We start from the raw sequence: 26,592 nt of genomic DNA, 5'->3' as shown, positions 1-26,592 counted from the left end.
CCCTGCCTGCCCTGGGCAGCCCAGTGCAGGTAGCAGCTGCTCCAGCCGTGTAGGAGAAGCAGCCCCTGTCAGTAGTGGGTTGGTCCCGCCCCTCAGCTGCTGGCTCTCCAGAGCCAGGGGCAGCCCTAGACTAACTGCCAGCAACTGGTGCCCTAGGTGAACCATGCAATCGGTGCCCCTGCCTCCAAACCCCTCAATGAGATTGTGCCACCATTCGGCGCCCCCATTTAACTTGGAGCCCTAGGCAACCGCCTAGTTCGCCTATATGGACAGGCCACCCCTGCCCAGAGCCCTACCTGCCCGCTCCCAGGGAGGAGGCTTCAGGGCGGGCTCTGCCGTTTAAAGTTAAAATAAGCTTTTGCAGGGCCCACGCTGGGATTTTTTAGCAGTTACCCGGTTTGCTTTTGTACACAAATTTTTACATCCCCCTTGGGAACCCTCATTTGCAGCCTCTCATCTCACCCGCTGACTGTCCCCAGCCTGGCGTCCATTTGTTGCCTGGGCGTAACAGCTCTTCGCCGCCTGCCCCAGTACCCGGCCCAGGGTAACGCTCCTCCCTCTCTCTCCACCCCTTTCTGATAGCCCCGCCCCCATCCTAGATTTTGTTCCTCGGCCCCTCCCGTCCCAGGGCGCAACCAGCACAGACCGTCGCCCCCGCGTAAGGGCACCGGAGTCACCAGATGTTACTGAGCATGCGCCGTTCTCCCGATCACATGATAGACGCGCCACCGCCGGGCGGCGGAAAGTGACGTTAGCCCGGCCGGGTGAGCGCGCGCCGCGACCTCCCTGACACCGAGGCGTCGCTGCTGCGCGAGAGCCGCGCACGGCCTGCGGGGGAGCGGCTGTCGGTGCGAGGCAGGGTCCGCCCGGCGCGACAATGGCGGCCCGCGGGTGGCTCCGGAGCCGTGTCTGGGCCGAGCCGCGAGCAGCCAGCCCCGCCCGGCAGGAGCGCTGAGGTGACCAGCCCCCGTATCCCGCCCCCCACCGTCCGCCCCGTGTGCTGCGCCTTGCCCGCCTGGGCCGCTCTCCGCCCCGCCCCCGGCGGCTGCTACCCAGACAGCAGCGCGTCTCCCCTCACGCAGGCAGGAGTTCCCCCCCGCGCGGGTTGCACCTGCCCCTCCTCGTGCTGCTTCCCCCAGGAGACTCTCGCGCCTTCCGCAGGCGCACACACGGGGTGGTGCCTCGAATGCCTCTGTAGCCAGGGCGGGTTTAAAGAATAAAATACAACAACGGACTAGTCACGGTGCTAACCAAAAGTTGCTGGATGGTGCCTGCAGCGTGTGACCAAAGAAACACAAAATAGAGCAGACGGGTACTAAGGAAAATGTTTCCCCTCAGGACTTGGTAGGAGAAAAAATGCTCCCACGTAAATACGTGTGGATGTGGTTCTGCACAAAGTGCCAGCATACCTCTGGGGCAGCTTTCTCCTGTCCAGCACTCGTTTCCTCCAGCAGGAGTAATATTCCTTCTAAAGAGCTAATCAGTAGATGGATATAGTTTAAAATGCCAATATAAACATCACCCGAACTTTTACTGATCTATTTTCTCTTTAGGTAATCCATCTCTTGCAGATAACTATGTCATGTGATGTCTGTGTCATACTCATGTTGCATAGGCAGATGGATTTACATAACCAGAATAGTTTATGAATTTTCATATGGATTACTGTTATTTCTTTGTGATGTAATCTTGAAAAATCTCTGCTGTTTTGAGAACTTGTTTTCCGTACTATCTTTCAGTCTTGGGATATAGTCTGAAAATCCTGCAAGAGCAGGAACCAAGTAAGCATTTAAAATTAAAGAGGACACCATTTCATAAAATGTGGCATAAGATTAAACTATCCACAAATATATATGATATTTTATTGTTAAGGAAAAAGTTGTAATAACTTGTTGCTCTTAGATGTTAACTACAGGTTGGACCTTCCTGGTTCGTCACCCTCGGGACCTCAGTGGTCCTGAAGGAGGGTTTTGCCAGACCAGAGGATGTCATTTCTGGCTCCCTTGCCACTGCCTTCACTCTGGCCTGGACTCCCAGCCAGCTCCCCACCTATCATCTGGCCCTGCTCTTCTGCCACAGCAGTCCACGGTCCGCTGCTGGGGCTCCCAGCTCTTCCATGGCACACCACTGCCCCATAGCAGGTGCTCCTGCCCCATCAACCCTGCTACTGCAGCTGTGGCCTTGCTAGCATGCAGTCCTGCTGCCGGGACTCCCATTCCTCTCTCGTGACTGCATGACAGACCACTGCTCAGCCATCGGGGTTCCCAACCCTGTCCAGGTTAGTGGGGCAGCACCGGCCATGCTATTGGGGCTCCTGGCTTTGCTAGCCCTGCTGCGGCAGCCTGCAGTTCCATTGCTTGGGCTCCTGACTCCACTGCAGCAGAACACTGCCCACCACAGCAAATTGCTGCCCCACCAGAGCCTACTGGCGTTCCAGCTGCCCTGCCATTAGCTCAGTCAGACTCCCGTGGCAGGACTCCTAGCCACTGGCCTTGCTGCAGCCAGCCTGGCTGGGTTCCTGGCTGCCGCTTACTGAGTCTGGTCCAATAACATCCGTGGTCTGATGTTGTTGGACCAGAGAGTCCCGGTTGAGAGAGGGTCAACCTGTACAATGTAGATTGTTCTCAGCATCATTTTATAGAGACTATTTTCTTTGGGTATATACTATTGGAAAGCTTTAATTTATAAATTTTGTGGATAGTTAAGCATAAGTTTTTATTTGTATATAGAAATTTATAAAAACAGTTTGATCTTCCAGAGATCTGCTAAATGGTTTTCAAAAGTTTAGCAGAAAAAAATTGTGCAGTTTTAACCCTTGTAAATACTTGTACATATGCTTAACAATGGAACTATTCAAAATGTGCAAAGTTAATCACATCTTCAACTCTTTGTAAGATGAGGAGGTGAGGGCTTCTTCACTCTATGCTAGAATTTTAAAATATTTTGACCTATTACTTTTATTTACAACTCATGAATAATAATCTTTTGTTTTGTTTTTCTGTATTGCAGTGCACAGTTAATTTTCTTCAAAATGCCCAACTCTAATGGCAGATCTCACCGTGGCCATCGAGGTAGTCGAAAAGCTGGCAGACATGAACTGGTTTCCACATCTTTACAGAGTGCTCAGCATTGTCTGGAAGATCAGGATTTTGGAACTGCATATGCCCACTACCTCCTGGTACTAAATCTAGCTCCTGAGCTAAAAAGTGACATCAGGGTGAGTGCTTTTTTAATTATTTTAGGTAGTCCAATCTCAGTTATATTTTATATTTTTTTTCATTCTTAAGAACTTTCTATTGAACAGATGTTGCTTTTATTTTGTAGGATGGAAAGGAGAATTAAAGAGATATCAAGTAATAAGTGAATTTAGGATTCTGTAAAATGAGGCTCTGTTTGAACTGGCTTTCACTGTACAAGCTTTCTACATACAGCTCTGTAATATGTTACACTGTGTGCTTATTAGTGGGAGGGATAGGTGGAATAGTAGAAATAGACTAACTGGGAACCTAAACTAGGGTTTCCAACATTATGTACTGTTTAGGAAATAACTTTCCTTGCATTCATTTCAAGACTAATTGCACACTACCTTTTCTGAAATTTCCAGTGTCTTCAATTCCTTAATTTTTATATGTGTATTACTTGACTTAGCAATGTGTGCTTCGCTTTTCAGGAAACTTTTCAATTTACCCTCTTCAAATGGGCTGAAGAGCTAGCTTCTCTTGCACGGATTCAAGATTTATTTAACTGCTATGAACAGGCTCTGGAACTGTTTCCTAATGATGAAGTAATATGTAATAGTATGGGGGAACATCTCTTCAGGTTTGTAATAATCTATATTCAGGTTTTTTTTAATGCATTATTTATTATGAATTAATAATAAACATATAAGGACCTGGTTCACCTTTGCTAAATAGGGGCATCTTTGAGCATGGAGACTGTGTTAAATATGTAATATTGAATTTCATATCTGTTAAATCACTATAAATTTATACAGTAACCACTGTTTAAACATACTGTTCTGAGAAATGCATTTGGTCTTTACAAATAATAATAAAAAATACTGTCTTCCAAATGTCATTTACTAACTCACACAATAATTATTTAATAAAAAAAATAGACCAAAAATGATTGAAAGCCATTGTGAAGGCTATGGTTTCAGGTAACTTAATTTTTGTAAGTGGTTGTGTTCCACGCTTCTGTGGGTGTTATGACGATCCTCTACCTCTGTTCTCTTCTGTTCCTCTTAAGATCCCACATTACAACCAGTTAAGATAAAGGAGGGCTAGTTCAGAATATGAACACCTTGTAAGTCTCTCCCTCTTGACTACTTTGAGCTTTAGTCTTTGTTTAACAGTGTAAGGCATTTTTTTTAGCTGTGCAGTTCCCGAAAAGTGCTGCCCCACAGTGCTCTCAAGTTCCTACCATCATGGTATGATAGAATAGGACTTGGTCTTGAAACCATAGTTCCTACTAGAAATCCAGATTACTTTTTGGAATAGTCCACTCTGAATCTCTTTTTAAAATAAAGAGCAATAATAAAGAGCATGTTTTTCTTAAATTTTAAAAATGGTTGATTTTTAATTGTTCCTAGATAGAGAATTTCAGCCCAGAGCAATTTTTATGGTACTTATAGTCTTAAAATTGTGGTCTATTGGAATCACTGGTAACTCGAATTGTGATGAGCTATCATGTCATATATTACACCTGGATTGGATAAAATTTAGTGTGCTCTGATTTTCAGAGATTTGACATGAAAATTCTCTAATTTTCAGAGAATGACATTCTGGCTTGCATTTCTGATTCATTGTTGCTGTTTTTGTTGTGCAGATTGTCCTTATGAGATGCCACTTGTTTTACTGCGGCTAAGTCTTGGATGAAATTGTGAAGTAGGAATGCATAGTACAATAAGACTGTGTCTAGACTGGCAAGTTTTTCCACAAAAGCAGCTGCTTTTGCGGAAAAACTTGCCAGCTGTCTACACTGGCTGCTTGAATTTCCGCAAGAACACTGACGATCTCATGTAAGAAATCAGTGCTTCTTGCGGAAATACTATGCTGCTCCCGTTCGGGCAAAAGTCCTTTTGCGCAAAAGCTTTTGCACAAAAGGGCCAGCGTAGACAGCTCAGATTTGTTTTGCGCAAAAAAGCCCCGATCGCAAAAATGGTGATGGGGGCTTTTTTGCGCAAAAGCACGTCTAGATTGGCACAGACACTTTTCCGCAAAAAGTGCTTTTGCGGAAAAGCGTCCGTGCCAATCTAGATGCTCTTTTCCGCAAATGCTTTTAACGGAAAACTTTTCCGTTAAAAGCATTTCCGGAAAATCATGCCAGTCTAGATATATCCCAAATGTTATATTTTATTCATTTTTGCATTGTAAATCACAGAGTAAAACCATAAATCATGCTTTATAAGCTAACTTTATCCTTTTTGAGACAGAACCACCATATCACTGACTTCGGAATTTAAGTTTATATCTGTAAAAGTGAAAACAGGAATTTTGTGCTTTATAACTCAATTTTAGCCAAGTAGCTTACTTTTCTAGTGAAAACATTGTTATAGAGAAGCAGATTAAAGGGACCTTTGTCTGAAACAGTCTTGTAAATGAAAACATCTTATTTTCGATCTTTTTAAATTAGTTAGTACTCACTTTTGATTGCCCAATGTGTACGCCCCGTCTGTCACGAAGACATAGTCCGTAAAGCAAAATAAAGTTGTTTTCAAATTGTGACTAAACATTAAAACCATTGCTACCTAACAATTCAGTAGTGAATGTCTACAAATGTTATTTTTCTCCTAACTACTTCAATTTTCAGGCGTCTGGCAGCCAACTGCATACACTGTGCTTATTATTTGTCATTTTTACTGTTAGAATGGGCTTTAGAGATGAAGCAGCTGGATATTTCCACAAAGCACTGAAGCTAAATCCTGACTTTGCTGATGCAAAGGAGAATTTTTACCGTGTTGCAAACTGGCTGGTAGAACGTTGGCACTTTATTATGCTTAATGACATCAACAGGAATCTAATTTATCAGAAAGCCATTGAGAAGGTGGTCCACTCTGGTTGCAGAACTGTTCTAGATATTGGAGCAGGAACAGGAATACTCAGGTTTGTCATAAATGCATGTTTTACGTAAACAGTATTAATATAAATATACTTGATTTTTAGCAGACATTATGTACATTTAAATTATAAAAAAAAGCATGACAATTCATTTTATCATATTACTAAAACAAAGCTTAAGAAAGGAAAGAGACAGAGTTGTTACTGTGCAGTGCTGTGTCTGGTATCCACATGCTGATTTAGTTCATGTTCATTCAGTCACAGTGTTGAATTGGAAAACATAGCTCGTAGTGATAAACTAAATAGTTTGGGCTCCTATTGTTTAAAAGAGAAATGACTAAGGAGTGATTTGGTCATGGTAAATAAGTACCTACACAAGGAAAAAATTGATAATGAGCTCTTCTGTGTAACAGATAATAGTGTGGTAAGATCTAGTGGCTGGAACCTGAAGATAGACAAATTGAAAATAAAGTGTGAATTTTTTAAAAGTGAATTCACTGGAATTAATTCAGGCATTGAAGTAGTCTTGCGCTGCCCCAGAAGGCATGGGGTCTTGGGTGGAATGGGCAGGCCTTTAAATAGCACAAGGTGAAAGGCCTTGCACCTCTCTTATGGCTCAAGCATAACGTTAGCAGGGAATGGGAGCTGAGAGTCCTTTCAGTTCCTGCTATTTAAAGGGCTCATTGCTCCCAGCCTCACTGCTCGTGTAGGAGCCGGGGATGTTAGGGCCATTTCAACTGCTTCTATTCAAAGGGCTTACGCCTTCCCCGCAGCTGCCAGGCAACAAACTGCGCGACAGACATGGGGAAGGTGTGAGCCTTTTAAATAGAAGCAGTTAAAAGGGCTTGCGTGTGTCTGGCTCCCAGGCAGTGTGCTGGGAGGTGGGGCCTAGAATTGCCATGCAGGCCAGATTGAAGCCCTAGGCAGGTCGCATGCAGCCTGCTGAGAGGCTTTTGTCCACCCCAGGACTAGATGATCACAGTGGTCCCTCTGACCTTATAGTGTATGAATTACTGCCTTTATATCATACATATAACCTTTGTAGTAGGTTTGGACAAACTGTACTGCTGGTATGTCCGGTATCCACATGCTGATTTAGTTCATGTTCCCCAATGTATACTGGGGAAATCTGACATTCACCCAAGTCCTATAGTTTGCATTAGCTCTAGTATTCTTAAGAATATGAAATAAATACTTCTGAATTTATTTTAATTCAGACTTTTCTTACCTAAAATAATTTATAAGCAAAATGTGGACAAGAATAAATTAACTTCTGTGGTGATTTCTGTTATTTTGCAGTATGTTTGCCAAGAAGGCTGGAGCACCTTCTGTCTATGCTTGCGAGTTGTCAAAGACCATGTATGAACTTGCTTGTGATGTGGTGGCAGCAAATAATATGGAAGGAAAGATCAAACTTCTGCATATGAAGTCTCTTGATATAGAAATTCCAAAGCACATACCTGAAAGGTAGTTTAGAAAAGCCTACTGTGATATTTTTTTAATTTCAGTTTTGTTCATGAAAGTGGGAAAAACTGTAACCGAATAAAATAATTGTCTGTTGAGATGGTATTTACAAATCCCCACAAAATTTGTCTTTGTTAGATTAATATTTCTCTGTCATAAAAGATAGAGTTTTTAACAGTGTCATAAATAATGTTTCACTGTTCATTTGAGTAAACTCCATTCATTCAAAACCATTTACCTAGCAAGCAAAAGAATTTAGGGCAAACAAACCTGAAAGGAGAAACACAGGGGAAAAATAGAACATGAATGCAGTCAGTTAGGTCAGTCTCTGCTTGTCAGTCAGGGACCTTTCTCCTCTTTTTCTTTGTAATTTTTGGCAGCAGCTTTTGTGTGTCCTGATTAGGGATGTTAAATAGCGATTAATTTTGCTAGTTGAGTAGCTGATAGAATTTCCATCGACTACTTGATTAGTCAATAAGCACTTCCACATTCTGCCTTTGAAATGTACAAGAACCCCGGCAGGGACTCTTGTACATTTCAAAGCTGGCACACCACGTGGAGCCTGGGGTCAGCTTGGGAGTCCATACCTGATCCCAGGCTCCACGCGGCGCTGCCGCTTTGAAATGCCATGAAGAGCCTGATGTCGGGCTCCCCGTGGCATTCAAAGCGGCAGGGCTGTATGGAGCAACTGACCCCAGGCTCTGTGTGGCGGTGCCGCTTTCAAGTATCCTCCTCTTCTCCACACACCCCCACCACCTCTGTCTGAGAGATGCAGCAAGGCAGGGGGCGGGAGGACCTAGTCAACTAGTCCTTTACATCCCTAGTCCTGATAGGACTTGGAAGTCTGATTAACTTTCTAGGTCCACTCATTTGCACCAGAGCCTGTTATTTAATAACTGTGAAGCTCTTTACATTATAAAGGTTGCAGGAGAATAATTTTACATCATCTTTCAGATTAAATTCACTATAGACATCTACACACGCTTAGGGTTGCGAGCCCTCCTGGATTAGCCAGGATACTTATCAGAATCAGCATTGATCTTCTGAAGACTATTGAAAGCTGCTAAAAGTCTGGTCAGTAGTGCAGCAGGGCTAAGTCACACTCCCTCCTGCCCTGGCTCCACATGGATCCCAGAAATAGTCAGTATGTCTGGCTCCTAAACATAGGGGGGCATCCTGGGGGTCTCCATGTGCTACCCTAGGAACCACAACTAATGGGAACCTCAGGGGTAGTGTCTGCAGGCAGAGGCAGTACAGGGAGCCACCTGCACACCCCTAGGAGTCGAAGGGACATGTTGGTCACTTCAGGAACTACCTAAGGTAAGCACCAATCAGACAGAGCCCACACTGCTCACCTCCAGTGTCCCAACCCTTTGCCCCAGCCCTGAGCCCCACCCTGCACCTAAACTTCCTTGTGGAGCCCTCATCCCCTTTCACAACTCCAACTCCTTGCTCTGAGCCCCCTCCTGCACTCCAAACCCCTTTCTAATGGCTTGAGTCTAAGAATAAGTTTAGAGGGATAAAGTTTAAAAAAAAAATAAAGAAAGGAACACCATCCAGTATAAATATGGAATGAATATGATTTCAAAAGGTTCGTTTATTTACTAAGTTTAAAATCTATTACATATTTTGTTTAGGCGCAGTGAGAAGATAAATTACTATATCAGGTTAAAGCAAAAACTTCAGAGTAATTTGGATTTTTAAAAAGTTAGTCTCGTTTTTAATTTGGTGTTTCTCAAAATATATATACTTGACTGGTAGAGTAATTTTAATGTGATTCTAAAGTCATAATCTTGTCTAACTTCCTGTATAATGCAGGCCAAAGAATTTCTCCAATATAATTATTTTTGAACTATGGAATTTTTAAAAAAAACTCCAATCTTGATTTAAAAATAGCAAGTGTTTGAGAATCTATCACAACTCTTGGTAAGTTCTAATGGTTAATTATCCTCACTGTTAAAAAAAAAAAAAAATTAAGGCCTTATTTCCAGTCTAAATTTGTCTAACAGATTCTAGTCATTGGACATTGTGTCCTAGAAGTTTGACATCTTTGTTTCTTTTGAGGGCCTTTATACTTACAAATTATTTTTTTTACATTTTTTTACATTTTAACCATGTGGCTAATTACCAAATATATTTATATTTGTTAATTTGTTCCAGTACATCTTGCACTTACATTACAATTAATTACAGAATTTAAGTTTGGAAGATGTTTCTGATATGTGGTAGGTCTGTGATGCCATAAACAAAGAATTTTAGCTTCACTACTCAAAGGAAATCTGTGGTATTCAGGAGTGAGACAAAAGGTAAGGGAATCTGCACTTTAGGTGGTCATTTCATGGTGGCCTCTAGGAGGCTGGTGGAGACCTACCTTTGTCCAGATTCTCTCCCCCAAGGTTGAGGAAGTTTAAGCAGCACAGAGGACTGCTTTAGACACTGGACTGTGTCGCAACTTGGTTCGGTGATGTGATGGGAGCCCCCAGGGGTTAAAGCCGACTACCCAGTGAAAACTACTGGATGATGGTGAAACAAATGATTTTTTATTAAACAGAACGGTTCTTTTATCAAAAATCAAGTGACTTTTAAATGAATTTTAAAACAAGCAATTGCCTAATGCTTTTACAGGAGGGGAAAACTGAACCAAAATGCACTTAACTGATTACAAACTTTGTGATTATAATTCGATTATATTAAATCACTATCTCTAATTCGCTTAAGGCAGCGTAGCATGCAAGCAAAAAATACAAAAACATAGCCAATCTAATGATGATAAAAACTTCGTCCACAGCCAGCCCCTCTATGGTTATTTTAGGCAGCTGGTGGAGTTATTAATCTACCTTTACAACTTAACAACTCCTGGGTTACTATTTCTAACACTTATACTTAGCCTAAATACAACGCCACTACGCAACACAAGATTATACAATTTACACAGTGTGGTTAATAGAACTGAGTTACACTCTACAGAATTACACAGTGAAATTAACACAATGCAACTATTAACTAAATCAGTAACAAATATATGTAAGCAATACTTACAAATCCAGCAACTATAACAACATTAAGACACACTAGAACTCGGAGCATACTCAGAACTCGCGCACCCCTATCTTTGACTCAAAGGGTTAGAAGGCAGCCTCAGGGTGATCAATCCTTCAGCCGGGCAAAAAGACGCGTGCCCTCAATACATGCAGTCCCCGGGTTACGTACAAGATAGGGACTGTAGGTTTGTTCTTAAGTTGAATCTGTATGTAAGTCGGAACTGGCGTCCAGATTCAGCCGCTGCTGAAACTGACCGCCAGTTCTGACTTACATACAGATTCAACTTAAGAACCCCAAGTCAGCTGCTGCTGAAACTGATCAGCGGCTGATTCCAGGAAGCGTGGGGCAGAGCAACTCTGCCTCAGGCTTCCTGTGGTCAGCGCTGGTCAGTTTCAGCATCGGCTGACTTGGGGACGCCTGGGGCAGAGCAGCTGGGGTGCTGCTGGGTTGCTCCAGTAGCACCGCTCCTCGCTCCTTGGCGCTACTAGACCAACCCAGCAGCACCCCAGCTGCTCTGCCTCAGGCGTCCTGATTCAGCCACTGCTGAAACTGACCAGCAGCGGCTGAATCAGGACCTGGGGCAGAGCAGCTGGGGTACTGCCGGGTTGGTCCAGTAGTGCCCAGAGCGGCGCTGCAGGACCAATCGGCAGTGCCCCAGCTGCTCTGCCCCAGGGTCCACAACAAAAGCCTGGTCTGCTGGGGGGAGGGTGGACCACACTAGCTGCGCCCTCCCCCCAGCAGACCAGGGACACAGGGAGGAGAGCCGCAGCGGCAGCGGGGTGCTGCGCCTCTGAGGCTTTGCTCTGGCAAAGTCTCAGAGGCGAGGGACCCCGCTGCTGCTGCGGTTTCGCTCCCGGTGCCTGTGGTCTGCTGGGGACGGTCCCCAGCAGACCACCGGCACCGGGACTGAACCCGCAGCAGCGGCGGGTTCCCGCGCTTCTGAGGCTTTGCTCTGGCAAAGCCTCAGAAGCGCGGGAACCCGCCGCTGCTGCGGCTTCAGTCCCGGTGCCCCTGGTCTGCTGGAGATGGTCTCCAGCAGACCAGGGGCACCGGGAGCAGCTTACGAACGGGGCTTTCTCGCCCCGGAGCTCGCAGGCAGCAATCCTCCACCTCGACCTCCGGGGCGAGAGAGCCCCGTTCGTAAGTGCGGATCCGACATAAGTCGGATCCGCGTAAATCGGGGACTGCCTGTACACGGAACCTTGCTGAACAAAGGGGTCGAGGGTCTTTTATAACATAACCTGATATCCGGTACTTTATTAGGGTCTGTTCCCTGACCGGGCCTGATAGGCTGGTAATGAGGTAATGTGCAATATTGCCCTATAGGATTTGTCATGATGCCCGCCTGATGGCCCCGTGGACAGTGCTGGGTGCAGGCATGGTCAGTGTGCACGGCAGTTGCATCTTATCTCCCTATGCCTACCTCTCTACCTTCAAGGACCGGTCAAGAGAGTCTTATTTATCTCTTGCAGCTGTGCTCTATCTTTTCATGCTCACCTCCCTGTTCTTAGATACCTACAAGGTTAAATTCCGTTCACAGAAAGCTGCATTGTGCGCTTACAAGTTATGCTTTCTCAGAGTGTGTCAGTGGCCTACATTTTCTGTGAGGGACCTTTCTGTGGCAGAATGGGCAATGCTCATGCGAGGCCGTGGTCAAAAGGACCTGCTCTGCGACAGACTGAAGTAATTATCTGTAGGGCCATGTTACAACTGCTCAAAGTGGATTCTAGTTCTTACATATTTCTTTGCAAAGCATCTCAGACTGATTACTGGCAGCTGTCACAATGATTTCATCCTTAGCAAGTTCAGGTTCTCTGGTAGCTTTCAGAAAAGGGCATCAGCATCTTTTTGTTCAGATTATGAGAATTTTAATATTGGTAATTTCATTTTGGCTTTATTCACACTTACATGTATTCGTGTAGCATTAGTATGTTTTCACTTTATTTTCTGTTTTTGTCTTTAAGGGTGTATTTACTTGTTCTACAATCCACTCCACATCCCAAAAAGCTGTTAGTGTAGGCAGACCACAGTTTAATCCAGCATTGTAGTTTTCCACACATCTGGTTAAGAGTTGTTTTCAAATGGGATTCTTCTGGGAAGCTGTAAATTTAAATAGCAGAAATCTGTTAAGGGTTGCTGGTATGGACTCAACACTATTTTACAGAAGCTTATTCATTTCAGTCTTGCTGCTGTTGGTTGTAACAATTTAAGACAAATCTAAGATTAATATAGTTGCCTTAGTTTTTAGTCTCAAATTACATTATTTTCATGTCCATCTTAGAAGTTTTATTTTAAGTATAATTATAAAATTGCACTGTTTGAATGCTTTAGCTTAATACATAATAAACTCATTGATGATGGAGCAAAAATGTGATGGACTCTCTCTCTAATGCTAATTCACTGTTAAATTTATTTTACATATAAGCATGAGTTCTGGGATATGGTCTGCCATATTTCAAGTCTGTTTGAAAGATCCTGTTTATTTTTGTGTTTCACATAGGTTCTTCCCACACCTAATGATTCATAAGTATTATCTGGAAAGTTTCATGGTAAATTGTTGCTCAGTGTTTATAAACTTATCTATATTTTGAATAATGTGTTATAATAACAACAACATGAAATGTGTCCTTCTGCTGGATGTGTTTTGCTTCTCAGTTACATTAATTAATATTTTAAAAGCACAGCTTTTATCAACATCTAGATTCAGTTTACATTTGTATTTTTCTTTAAAAGGTTTGGCTTCTAGAAGAAATTTTTAATACCCATTACCATTTCAAAACTGTAACTACCTTTTCTTTAACAACAATTTTTCATAGGGTTTCTCTGGTTGTCACAGAAACTGTAGATGCAGGTTTGTTTGGAGAAGGGATTGTGGAGAGTTTGATACATGCTTGGGAGCATTTGCTTTTACAACCAAAGGTAGGTGATAAATTCAGCTGCTCATAAATCAGGACCACATTGAGACATACATACATGACACATCCTTATATATGTTCCCCTCTTTCTAATGCATAAAGAGTTAATGTTTTATTTTTAAATTTTAGCCACTTAATGTTTGTGAAAGTGAGGTTTGACAGCTTTGTTAGCACAAGTACTGTATCATGTCTGTTGTATGTAAATAGACAAGCAGTGACACAGCCCTGTGAATAACACTGCCTTGTTGATGTTTTTCGACACTAACCTGGCAGTGTAGGGAGGGTAGTTCAAGTGTTTATGGCCCTTCAGTCCTTGTCCTTTGTGTCTATCATTGGTGCTGATAAGGATGACATTTGTAATACATATGTAGTGCAACCTGTAACAGGTTTCAGTCTGGCTTGCACCTCTATAAACCGGAACTCTCTTCTCCGGCAACATCTGTGGTCTGGAATGACCACAGACATTCCAAGATCAGAAAGTCATGGTGCGCGGTGGAGGGTGGGGAGCCAGGAGCCCTGCGTAATGCTCTGGGGGACTGGGCAAAAGCCCAGAAGCCTTGCACTCGGCTCAGCTGGGTTGTGGAGGAGAGAGGGTGGAAGCGGAGGGATGGCTGGAGCTAGCATGTGACTCCGGCATGCCATGGGGGACAGCTGGGAGCTAGCATGCAGCTCAGCTGGGCTGCAGAAGCAAGGGAATGGAGGCGAGAGCTGACATGCTGCTCAGCTGGGCTGTGGGAGGAGCCAGGAAGCCTGTGAGTAGGCCGCAGCAAGGGAGCTAGATATTACCTCCCCTGGTAGGGTAAAATCCCTTATCCAGGATAGTCAGGTCCTAAGGGTGCTGAACTAGGAAGGTCCAACCTATAATTAAGTATTAAGACACTACACAGCTACCAAAAAGCCATGCAGTAGAGTCTAGGCTGGATTTGAAACAGCAGCCTGAAGAAAAAGAAAAAAAAAAGGCTTCACTGTGACTGAAACTAGGGAAGTTAAAATGCAGTTACTTTCCTAATCGATTAGTTGACAGATTTTCTGTCGACTAGTGGATTAGTCAATACAGGTAGGCAGTCCCAGGGCTCATTCTGGCTAACGCCAGTGCATAACCTCCCCAGCTGCCACTCTGCATTGCACAGTGTAGGGAAGCCACGCACAAAGGCACTGAGTCGGTCCCTGTTCCATGCATTTCTTTTCATTCATCACCATGCGCGCGCGCACACACACACACACACACACACAAAACCCCCTTTCCTCCCCCCCCCCCCCCCCACCAGGCTGAATGAAAAGAAATGCATGGATCAGGGGCAGCATGTGCACTGGCTTCTCTCTGCTGTACAGTGCAGAGCTGCAGCGGGGTGGGGTGGGGGGGATACAATAAGCAGGATGGCTCCTGCTTATCAGTTAGTCGTCTAGTTGATTGTTGCTAACATCCCTAATTGAAACCAAATTCATCATGTATGTAATTAATAGAAACTAGTATACCTCTCTTTATGCTTATAATACTAGAGAACATTCTTTTACAATCTGTTAAATCTTCCATTTCATTCTCATTTAATATTTAATAGTTCCTTGGTGATTAATTTGAAAACCTGGAAGATGCCAGTGCCTCTTTTGTGGAAAGGAAAGTTTGCTACATGCGTCTTGCCTTTAAGACTATGTAAATGTAACTCTCCCCTCAAAACCTCTACTGTGTATTACTTGTGTCAACAAACTTCTGTTTAGGTCCTATGAAATAAAGGGATTGTAGGGAATAATTTCTGGACATGCTGGGTGCAGGTGAAAACAAGCAGAGGATTTATTGGTTCACACAGCTGGTGGACTACTCATCAGGGGTTAACCCGGTGAGCACTAACTTAACCAAAACATACATTAGATTATATAGGTAGCAGATGGATGGAGGAGAAGTGATTTGATAGGTCTAGCAGCGGAAGTGAGATATGCACATAAGCCAATGGTCTACGACAATTACACAGTATCTCCGCCCATTGCCAATTAAACATGTTATCACTAATACAGGTGTTATTCCTAACAAACTAAGTATGCCAACATAAACAAAGGCATGTTGATGGTCGTTTTGTCGGCCGGAAATATAACGCATCTCCTGCACGGGTGGTATTGCCTTGGCGCGATCTTTGGGATCCAAGCTTATTTTCTAGGAACAAAGTAGACAATGAAAAACAATCCCGCGCGGTTGTTTGGTACCAACCTTATCAAAGTGAGGCCCTTTTAGAATGAGGTTGCCAGGGGATCTAGGGTCACAGTAACTGTGGTACTGTATGTTTCCCAGGGCTGGCCTAATACTTTCAGATTTGAGTTTGTCAGTTCTCAGCAAGATACCATGGACTGCCTCAATTTACCCTACAGGGATGCAGTCTGTGAAAAATTTCCCTCCCAAACTAAAAGAAAAATATTACCTTAAAATCACCATTTAGGTCAGAGGTGGAAAAGAGACAGTTAGTGGGCCGTATCTGGCCCAGCACATTGCTGGATCTGGCCCATGGCCAACTGGCCTGCACCCTTACTACACTGCAGCTTACGCTGTTTGAAACAGCTGGCCTGCTGATTGCTCTGCACACTGGGCAGGGATGGGAGAATTCGTGCACTGTCCCCATCCCCAGCAAAATCCCACAGTTCCCATTGGCCAATTTCCAGCCAATAGGAGCTGAGAAATTTTACTTGAGATAGGAGCAGAGAGCAAAGCATCCTTTCTCCCCAGTGCTGGAGCAGAGCCATATGGGAGTATCCCACCCCGCAGACTCAGGTTCCTGCTGGGCTGCTGGCTAGGAATTACCTAGATAAGAGTCTCCCAGATGCAGCCTATCTCTGGCACTCCCCTCATCTCATTTCCCCCTGCATCTCTTTCCCCCCCGCAGTTACCTGCTCCAGATCATCAGCCCCTCCTACTCCCATCAAAACCCCCTGTATCCTCTCCCAAGGTTACAACTCCCTCCCAGATCCTGCACCCATTCTTACTCCCTACCGCCAGTCCAGAATTGTCTCCTGCACCCATACCCACTCCACCCCATTCCTCTATCCCAAGCTCCCTTCTGCACCCCACCTCCAGTCCCAGGTCCTAGACCCCCTCCATAGAAGTGTGGCCCGTGTCCACTTACCAAAATCTTGAGTGGCCCCCCCACTAAAAATTATTACACACCCCTGATCTAGGTGAAGGGTTTTTATCGGCTGTATTAGAAATTGATGACCTCTTGTGTTAAACAGGAATAGTTTGGCATATTCATTATGCATGTTTTTAACTAACCTTTTGTATTCCTTAAGGTTAGGATCAGATGGATCAAATAAAAGGTTTAAAATTATAAATTACAATGAACTACTGTGTCAGCAATTGAAAGCTTACGTACAGCTCCATTAGAGGGGTAGTTTTAGAAGTACTAACAATCTAATAAATATTTTCTTCTTCTGATTCACTCTTTCTGCCTTGTTCTGTGTTGTCATTCAGTGAGTTCATACGTATCTACCAGCAGCTTGTTTATGTTGAAACTGTGAATAGAGCAGAAAAGACAATTAACAGAAAGCCAACTTATATCTAAAATACAGAGACCTGATTAGAACAAGATAAGTATGGAAAAGAAATACAGTATTTGAGAAAAAGTACGCAGTAGGGATATAAATAATATGTAAAACGAATAAACATGTAACCTATTAAACTTCTATCAGGTAACATTTAATCAGAGAATGAAGATTGCAGGGTTTATACAGGACTCTGCTGTGACCCTGCCCCTGGGATTTCCCTCCCTAGCATCCTGGATGACTGCCCAGGGTTCCAGCAGCTCTCCAGCTCTGCACCTGGGAGCTTTGCCACCACGTGGCATTGCAGGATGCCTGGTAAGCCAGCTGCCAGCCCTGTACCCAGTGTTGCGGCTGCACACTCCACTCCAGCAGATGGGATCCCAGGTGTGCAGGGCAGCAGCAGAGTTTAATGGTTAACTGAAATCAGTAATCATCAAGCTTATTGATTAACTGGTTAGACTTTTACATTTCTACTCTGTAGTTGACACAGAGAAAACAACCAATGCTGAAAGAGGGTGGAAAAAGTAAAGTAATATAAAACATATATTGAAGCTATTACTTTCCCAGTAATTAATTTAAGCAAGATAAGCAGGGGATAGATTGATAAAACCACATTGTTTCTCTCAGACATCCTCTCTAATCAGTTGAAAATTCATATTTGATACAGATTGGTATTACTGAGAAACAAGGAGTTACAGAAAAAATATTATTTTACAGTTAAGCCTGAAATTGAAAGTGGGATATTCTTCAGGCAGATACATTAGGAAAAAATTACTACCTTCTAGCAAGTGAACCTTTAACATGCCAGCAATTTGTTTTGATGAAAGTATATGTAGCTGTGGATGCAATAGTTTCAACAGAGTATTTTGAAATACTGTGGGAAATGAAAAAATTGGGAAAATAGCTATAGGTTCGAGCTCTAGAGTATTCCTCCTTCATTGTGTGTATATATACTATACATTTGGCTGTTTTTCCAAGAAGAGAGACATCATTTAATTCACTGTATTTGCTCAAAAGTTGAATTGGTTGCAATTACATTAAAAATTGAAAACATAATTAACCTTGAGAATATTTATTAAAGTTTTTGAGATAGTAATGACGGAGACACAGAAATAACAAACTTAAAATCAGCAGTACCAGAAGAAATAGATCTTCATCCCACTGTACCATCTTATTTATTTACATTTTCACAGCCTAAAAATCGAGACTTTGGCACAGAAGACTATGGTCAAGTTATTCCTGCAGGTGCTATTTTATTTGGGATGGCAGTGGAATGCAAAGAGATACGCAGACATCACAGGTGTGTTTATACTTTGACAAGATATGGAGCTCACATGTGACAGATTTATGAAAAGAAATTTGATCATTTTAAACAAAGGGGGATTTTTTTAATTTATTTTACACAAATATATGTATGTATTATGTGTGTAGTTTAAATGAGACCCTCAACTTAAGCAGCAGTGCAAAGTATGAACAGAATTCTGTATGGTTGAGTGACTGAGCTGGTTCTGATGAACTTTTAGATCTGTATTGGAGTTGTCAAAATTCATTTGGGGATTGTAACCTTGGCAAGTTTTTTTTTTCTTGCCTTTGGTATTGCATTAGTCTTTATTTAGACCAGTTGCAAACGCTTTACTTTTTCACCATATTCCAGAATGGCTTCTCTTACCTAAAAGACAAACCTCTCCAATGAAAGAGCATTGTTTATTAATCTGAAAACATATTGAGACTGGGAAAGAGAGTGCATTATAGTTTATGCAGTATGGATTATTGTAGTTTATTGTTGAAAACTTCAGCATTATAATCATTCATAGGCCTTGATTTGTTTAATTTAGGATTGATTGTCGTTTTCTTGCTCTCTGTTCCTCCTTTCCCCTCCCAGGGTGGGAATACAAGAAGTTGCCTGTGTGCATTTGGCAGAAACGGTAGAGTTCTGTAGTCCAATTCATGCTTCTGTGAACTCGGAAGAAACTATTGAACCTTACACCACTGAAAAACTCAGTAGAGTTCCTGGGGGGTATATGCCTCTAACAGAACCCTTTCAAGTCATGACAGTGGATTTCAACAATCTGGAGGTAATGATTTCTTCACTGGTTTACACCCTAAAATGCAAGCAAACAAAAGTGTAGGGCAGCTGATGCAAAGGCAAAATTTTGGCTTGTCTCTAAGGTTGTTTCTTTATTGCAGTTATGTTGGATGTTAGGTAGCTGAGTTTGAGCACCCAAGTTAGCCTACGCTGGGTGTGAACAGACATGCTATAAACCCATACCTGAGTTCATGTGTGCTTGCTGGGACTGCACTCACCTGTGTATATCACTAAGACTTTTTAGGATATATGGTTCCTTGTGCTGCAGGATCTTTCTCATTGGATTATGGAAGAATTTTTTCCTTCTGGGTTCATAGAGGGAAATAAAGGATAGGGGCTGGAGAACTGTTAGTGCTCAAGTAATTCAGCTGCATTCTCATTCTCAAAGTGGGAAGGCTACCAGGAAAAGTGGCATGTGAACTCCTGGTTCTACCTCTAGTTAGGTTAACTTAGCATCACTAAATTTTGGTGAGTGGGTTTTATATGTGGACAGAAGCAAAGATGGGGACAGGGACAACACCCAAGAAGGGTCCTGCAGTAACTGCAGTGTAAAGATATGTAAATATATCAAATGTGTTATATGTTTGTCCATGTGCTCTTGTCTCATTGCTTCATTTTTACCCCTAGGATTGCAGTATATAAATGAGTTGTGACTGATCATATTTCCACTAAAATTATAGGAATGCATTTGAATTGTTGAGGATGACACATGAAAGGGTATATTTCAAGTCAAAACATTACCACTTAACAATGAGCTGTTTATAGATAATTGCAGTAAAGGGTGGGATAGGAAGCTCCTTGTGTCACCATTCAACCAACTTTTGATATTTTTCCCTTATGGAAACCATCTTGTACATTTATATTTTGACAATGCAAATAGGTTTATTTTTTGTGTATGAACCAAATACACCTGAATTAAGATGTAGGTCTCTGAGCCAATGATGGCCTTGCAGACTGCAAAGGCCATATAATTTGATGCTCGCTCATGCATGTTCTGATTTGTTGACTCATGGAAAGGAGATTGCACCAAGTGATACAAAAGAGCTTAAAATAATTGTTATATAGATACAAATTATTCTTAGCTAGAGATTAGTTGGGAATTGCTGTGTTCTGTATCGGTAACTTTCCCTGTTTACCTTTTCTGACATTGGAAGTCAATAAATGAAGAAAAGCACTTGAATATATTACAGGGAATATATTATATGCTGCAACAACCACCTCTGGCTTCTCTCTGATATACTATTAGTGTCTTGTCAAGTGCTTGATCTTATACCTGATGTCCTCAGTTTGTGACAATATATATACATTATTAATCTTACATAATTCATTTTATAAGATCTTTACATACATTTTATAAGATTTAGAAATGTGAAACTCTAAACATTTTATTAGTTAGATTTTCAAATAAAGCGTGCTCCAGCCTTACTGTATGAAGAGGTAGGTGAAAACAAATGTATTCAGTTTCATTTGTTTGACACAAGTGAATACTCATGAAGGTGCAACTTTTTGCCATAAAAAATCTGAAGCTTCTTTATACATTGGCAACTCAGTTACTCCCCCCCCCATGCCCAGTGTTGGTTCTCAAACCATGTCATTCAAACATATTCTGTTTTAAAATAAGATTGATAGCAGTTGGGAGCTGAAATTTCATATCAAAGTACAAATTCAAAAATAAAATGAACAGCTTCTGGGATTAAATCTAAAAACATGCTCTAAACTTACATTCTCAATAGTAAAAAGGAATGTGACGTACATCCCATTTTCAACATCAGGTAGCGATCACTGTTGGGGAAAGGCATACTCAAGTTTTATTTCTCTTTTTACCGTTCGTGATCAGGAATTGAAAAGCCTGGCAACTAGGAAGCCTTGCAAGATCAGCATACCTGTCACTCAAGAAGGCATGTTGGATGCTATTGTGGTCTGGTTTGTACTGCAGCTTGATGATGAGCACAGTCTGTCTACAAGTCCCAGTGAGGAAACTTGCTGGGAACAAGCAGTCTACCCTGTGGAGGGCCTTCCTGGTATGTGGATTTTCCATGGCAGAATTAACTTTTTTTAAAACATTTTGTTTGAGCATAACAAGTCTTAAAAGGATGCTATCAATTTGCCTCAGAGTTAAGGGATCACATTAGGGGAAAAGGATAAAACATCACTAACCACAGCAGAGTCCTTATTTCTCTTTTTTTTAGGCTCTCTGGATATTCTTTGCAATTTTTACATCATTTGTAACTAAACCTTTCCCCAACCCTCACTATCCCTCTTCTCTGCCTATGGTTTCCTCATTAGTAGATGGAGAATGATTCTAGTGTAGCTTTTGCCTCCTAAAACCACAGATTAGACATTTGTATGGATATTATCTTATAATTAATAATTTCCCTTATTAATGTACCATTTGTAATGTTTTAATAAGATTATTCAGTAAAACCTGGAGACACTGTGATGATGGAAGTATGCTGCCAAGATTGTTACTTGAGGATCCAGAAGATTTCTGTTTTGACTTCAGAGTACGTGATGGACACTGAAAGGGAGAATACACTGGCTTTGGGCAATGAGGCTGAACTATGTAGTGCTCTGGCTGGTCTTAAAACTACTAGTAAACTGGATGGCAAGGGGCAGGAATGCGTGCTGGAATCCACTGAAATTGCACTTCTGAACAATGTGCCATACCATGAATGCTTTAATACTGCTATTGGCAAAGTGCTGTCATCCTTGATCCCATGGAAAGAATCTCAGGCAATGGATGTTGATGGTCGTGGCAGTCAGATGAATTTTGAAGAGAGTCAAAACAAGAACACATATTCAACTCATGACCCTTTATATGTATTAGATGTGTCTGAGGGTTTTTCAATTCTGCCAATAATTGCTGGCAAACTTGGGCCAATTAAAGCTTACAGTTCTGTTGAAAAAGAGCAGCATCAAAGAGCCCTAAACATAATTTCAGAAGCCAACCATTTCCCTAAAGATACATTAGAGTTTTGGCTCAGCCACGTGGAAGATGAGAATGTGGTGTTACAGAGACCCAAATCAGACAAACTGTGGAGTATTATAATTCTGGACGTCATAGAGACTTCAGGTTTAATCCAGCAGGAGGTGATGGAAAAGGCAGCAATATCCAGGTACTGTATGACATTTATAAATCTTTTGAAGGTGAGAGAGAACCTTCCTAGGAACTCCAAACTTCCACTTACGTGACCAATATAGATATTTTGGTCAAAGACAATCAGATAAATTATTTAATTTTTATAGAAATGTATCACTATATGATTTAAAAAAACCTAGGAAAAATCTTATGCTTGGCATAGGGATGTGAACGACTAGTCATTCTCCCGCCCCCCCTCCCCCCCCCCATTGCTGCCTCTATCAGAAAGAGGCTGCTAAAGGAGTGGGTACTTCAAAGTGGCAGCACTGCATGGAGCCTGGGACCAGACTCTGGGTTCCATGCAGCACTGCTGTTTTGAAATGCCGCATGCAGCCCGGCGCCAGCTGGGAATCCACAGCTGGCCCGGGCTGCACACGGCGTTTCAAAGTGACAGCGGGGTGTTTCAAAGCAGCAGTGCCACTTGTGGAGCCTGGGGTCAGCTGGGCACTCCCCTGTTGACCCCAGGTAGCGCTGCCACTTTGAAATGCCACATGGAGCCTGAGGCCGGGCTCCCTGTGGTGTTTCAAAACAGCAGCACCGTATGGAGCATGGGGCCAGTGGGGGACTGCTTGAGTTCCCCACTGGCCCATGCTCCCCACAGCACTTCCGCCTTTGAAGTGTAGCAACAGCCACGCTTCAAAGGTGAAAGCGTCCTTATCGACTAATCAAATAGTTAATACAAATTGCATCGACTATTCGATTAGCCACATAATTGAAATTTTGCATCCTCAGTTTGGCATATTAAAAATCCAAACAGGGTAGAATTTGATAAGATATTTTAGATTGGGAGTCATCTGAATAGTTGTTGGGTCCCAATTCAGGGAATTGTAACACTTCTGACTTCAGTGGAACTTAAGTGCCCATCCTGAATTAAAACCTTAATGCAGTAAGTTTAGTTGTCTTAATAACAGGAGAACAGATTTTGGCATTAAATATCTTTCTCTCTGTTTATAGGTGTTTGCTTCACTCTGGAGGAAAGATATTCCCACAATATGTGGTGATGTATGGGATGCTCGTAGAATCGCAATCCTTAGTACTTGAAAGTGCAGTTCAAGGGACTGAACCCACACTTGGGTTTAATATAGCACCTTTTATCAACCAGTTCAAGGTAGGAAGTTAGTGAGATGTTTCAATATCAAGCATAGCTCTCAAAATTCACAAATGCCCAGTTCAGGGCCACAACTTCGATACAAGGAATCCATAAGGAATTTTGGAAGTTTTAATAATGTTGGAATAATTTTTTTCAACATATTTTATGACCTAATTTCTGTGCATAAATATTGATGCTTCAGATAGGACAGAAGTCATTTGTGGCCTGACATGGAGAGCCGTAAAAGTTATGACTTCCAACACTTCAGTGTTCAGAAAAACAACTTTGGTAGGAGACTTTCCTTTGATACAAGTTGTACCAATCCAGGTTTTAAAAAGGATTAGAAGTGATAGTTATTTTAGCATTCTAACGCTATATCATTCAGAAATAGAAAGTTGCTGTTGTATAATTAAGCCTGAAAGCCTGGTGTATTCCTCCTTAGGTGCCTGTTCGTGTGTGTTTGGATCTTTCCACATTACCATGTATGCCCTTAAGCAAGCCAGCAGCGCTTCTAAGACTAGATCTCATGCATCCCTATTTGAACAGCTCCAAAAGAGAAGTAAAGGTAAGTAGAGCACACACCATTTTTTTCAGTTCCTCGTGATCATAGTTGAAAAGTTCAGTACAAAAGCTATTTCAGTACAGACCACTTTTGAAGTAGATTTGAACAAGCTTGAGCCATTGCATTTTTGTTGTTGTTGATGCATATGTTGCCATAATACAAATAAAATCAGAATTGAAAATTAGATTTCTACTTCCTTAAACATTCTCTTTTTTTTTCAGGTGCAAGTTTGTAAGTCTGGCCAAGTCACTGCTATCCCATTTTGGTATCATATACATCTAGATGATGATATTTATTTGGATACATCGAGTGATTCCTCCCACTGGAAACAGGCTGCAGTTGTTCTTGACAAACCCATCCTAGTTCAACTTGGAGATGAACTTGTGCTCAGCATTCAGCACTATAAAAGCAGTGTCAGCATCACAGTAAAACAGTGAAGAGTAGTCACCAGGAAACTGGTTCACAAGTTGAAATCAGAAAATGATCTTGGCTTAAATCTAATTATCTATGCATGCTAGCAGAATGGATCAGTACTTGAGATGTTAAATACAATATGAGCCTAAAACATAGGTTTTATGTATTGGTCCAAAAGGGGTTTTTATTATTGATTAAAAAAGTGTTTTTGATGAGGACCTACTGATGGAAGTACAAGTGATTGTGCATTTTGAACTGTTATGGTGAAGTCATATCTTGTTCTGTAGCAGGAAATTTCATTAACTGAATTGATTACTTTATTTCTAATTTTCCATTGTGCAAGCTACAGAGGAAGCTGTTACTTCTATGGCAGGCATACTCAGATACCTTAGCAGTAAGCACTGTATAAACATCTACATTCATAGAATGCAATCTTATGAAACTAGATCCTTCCCTCAATCCCCCACCTTTTGTGGCAACTATTTTAAGTTACACTAAGATTTATTAAGGAGGCAATTTTAAAATAAACTCATGAGTACCATGTGTGACTACAGTCCCTCCTCTGAAACTGTTTGTTTCCTTGGTTGTAGGCTCCACTGATTTTGTTCTTGAGTCAGTGCTACCCCTACAATTGCAGCAGCATAAGTTTGATCACAGGAGAACTTAACTCTAAAGCAGTGGTCTCCAACCTTTTTACACCCAAGATCACTTTTTAAATGTCAGGGCAAGCCAAGATCTACCCCATCCCTTCCCCAAGACAACACCCCTTCCTTGAGGCCCTGCCCTCTGTGTTTCCCTCCTCTCCATCACTTGCTGTCCCCAGGCTTTACTCACTGGGTTAAGACAGATGGTGTGTGCTCTGGGGTGGAAAGGAGGGATTTGGGTGTGGGAAGGGGTGAGAGGTACAAACTCGGGGAGGGAATTTGGGTTCAGGAGGTGATGGGGATGCTAGCTCAGGGATGTGAGGAGTTCAGGTGTATGGTGGGCTCACGGTTGGGGTCTGCGAGAGGTACAGGAGCATTGTGATGCTGCAGCCAGATGGGGGCTTGGCCACCAGTCTTCATTTTTAAATAAAATGTCAAACACACGTTTCAGCATTGTCTTTATTTATGGGGGGGGGGAAGCCTGTTTTGGATCAGGGCCACTGACCCACAGAAAAATCTGTGGGGACCATCCAAGTGAGATGCAAAAAAAAAAAAAATCCTTCCAAAGCTTCCCAAACCTGAGTGATGTGATCTTAACTGCAACACCTCACTCTCCTGGCACTCCAGCCCCTGGGGTAGGATGAGGGTTCAAAGCCTCAGACCAAATTAACTCTTCTGGGATTTTGTGGGCACCCCTACACTCTGAGGTGGGGCCAAAATGAGGGACCCAGTGTACAGGACAGGTCTGCCAGTAAGTGGGATAGAGATGGGGGTGCAGAATCTGGATGGAGAGTAGGGTACAGAAGCAAACTAGGGATAGGTGTCTGGCCAGGAAGGAGGATGCTGGTGGGAGTCTGGCCAGAGAAGAGGTAGCAGGGGTAGCTTGGTCAGTACCCAGGGGTCTCTAGGGATGAGGATCTCTGGGGCAGGATCTGTGGGCAGCACTGCAAGCAGCACATGTGGCTCCTTTAAAAAATCCAGCCATGCTGTATCCTGTGCCACCATTTTACCCTTCCGCGCCCCCCCCCCTCCCCCCCCAGCCCTTCATCTGGAGCACAGGGAAGACAAAGTGCACTTGCGCTCTTGTGGGCAGGGAAAGAGTGTACTGTGTCTTCTCTTCCTTCCTTCAGTATGCCATTTGGGGTGGGCAAGGGTCCTGAGGCTCCACACCATATCTGGCTTCTCATGAAGTAGGCACTTCTCCATCCCTGCCCACCACTGTGCATATGTTTCCTGAGAAGCTGGGTCTGGCACAGAGCCTCAGGACTCCCCTTGCCTCTCTTCCCCCCCCCCCCCCCCCCATATGCTGCAGGAAGCTGGAGCTAGCTCCATTTTTGCTAGAGGCAGGAGGTTGAAGCTCCAGTATGAACTCCTAGTCTGCTAATAGTCTTGTTTCTCACAAGGGCTGTGTCTAGACTAGCTAGTTTTTCTGGAAAATCAGCCGCTTTTCTGGAAAAACTTGCCAGCTGTCTACACTGGCCACTTGAATTTCCGTAAAAGCACCGACTTCCTACTGTAAGAAATCAGTGCTTCTTGCGGAAATGCTATGCTGCTCCCGTTCGGGCAAAAGTCCTTTTGCGCAAAAGGGCCAGCATAGACAGCTCAGATTTATTTTCCGCAAAAAAGCCCCAATCGTGAAAATGGTGATCGGGGCT

At 42.8% G+C, this 26,592-nt stretch overlaps 1 protein-coding gene across 4 annotated transcripts; it reads left to right on the top strand.

Moving 5' to 3' along the window:
* The first annotated feature begins 792 nt into the window (after positions 1-792).
* Positions 793-25,380, top strand: PRMT9 (protein arginine methyltransferase 9). 4 transcript variants are annotated; one of them, XM_075930001.1, is made up of 14 exons: positions 818-956; positions 1,903-2,278; positions 3,010-3,217; positions 3,671-3,819; positions 5,868-6,104; positions 7,359-7,526; positions 13,382-13,484; positions 18,196-18,302; positions 18,885-19,077; positions 20,926-21,109; positions 21,499-22,204; positions 23,182-23,335; positions 23,760-23,882; positions 24,101-25,380. In XM_075930001.1, exons 3-14 carry the CDS (start codon positions 3,032-3,034, stop codon positions 24,314-24,316), a joined length of 2,526 nt encoding a protein of 841 aa, XP_075786116.1. In that variant the 5' UTR covers positions 818-956; positions 1,903-2,278; positions 3,010-3,031; the 3' UTR covers positions 24,317-25,380. The 4 variants fall into 4 exon arrangements, with proteins under 4 accessions (XP_075786118.1, XP_075786116.1, XP_075786117.1 ...); XM_075930002.1 differs by lacking the exon at positions 1,903-2,278 and adding an exon at positions 1,740-1,781 and having other exon boundaries at positions 850-956; XM_075930003.1 differs by lacking the exon at positions 1,903-2,278 and having other exon boundaries at positions 793-956.
* Positions 25,381-26,592: the final 1,212 nt, after the last annotated feature.

Source organism: Pelodiscus sinensis, chromosome 5 (assembly GCF_049634645.1).
Source record: "Pelodiscus sinensis isolate JC-2024 chromosome 5, ASM4963464v1, whole genome shotgun sequence".
NCBI lineage: Eukaryota > Metazoa > Chordata > Testudines > Trionychidae > Pelodiscus > Pelodiscus sinensis.
This window is presented reverse-complemented; position numbering and strand designations above follow the sequence as displayed.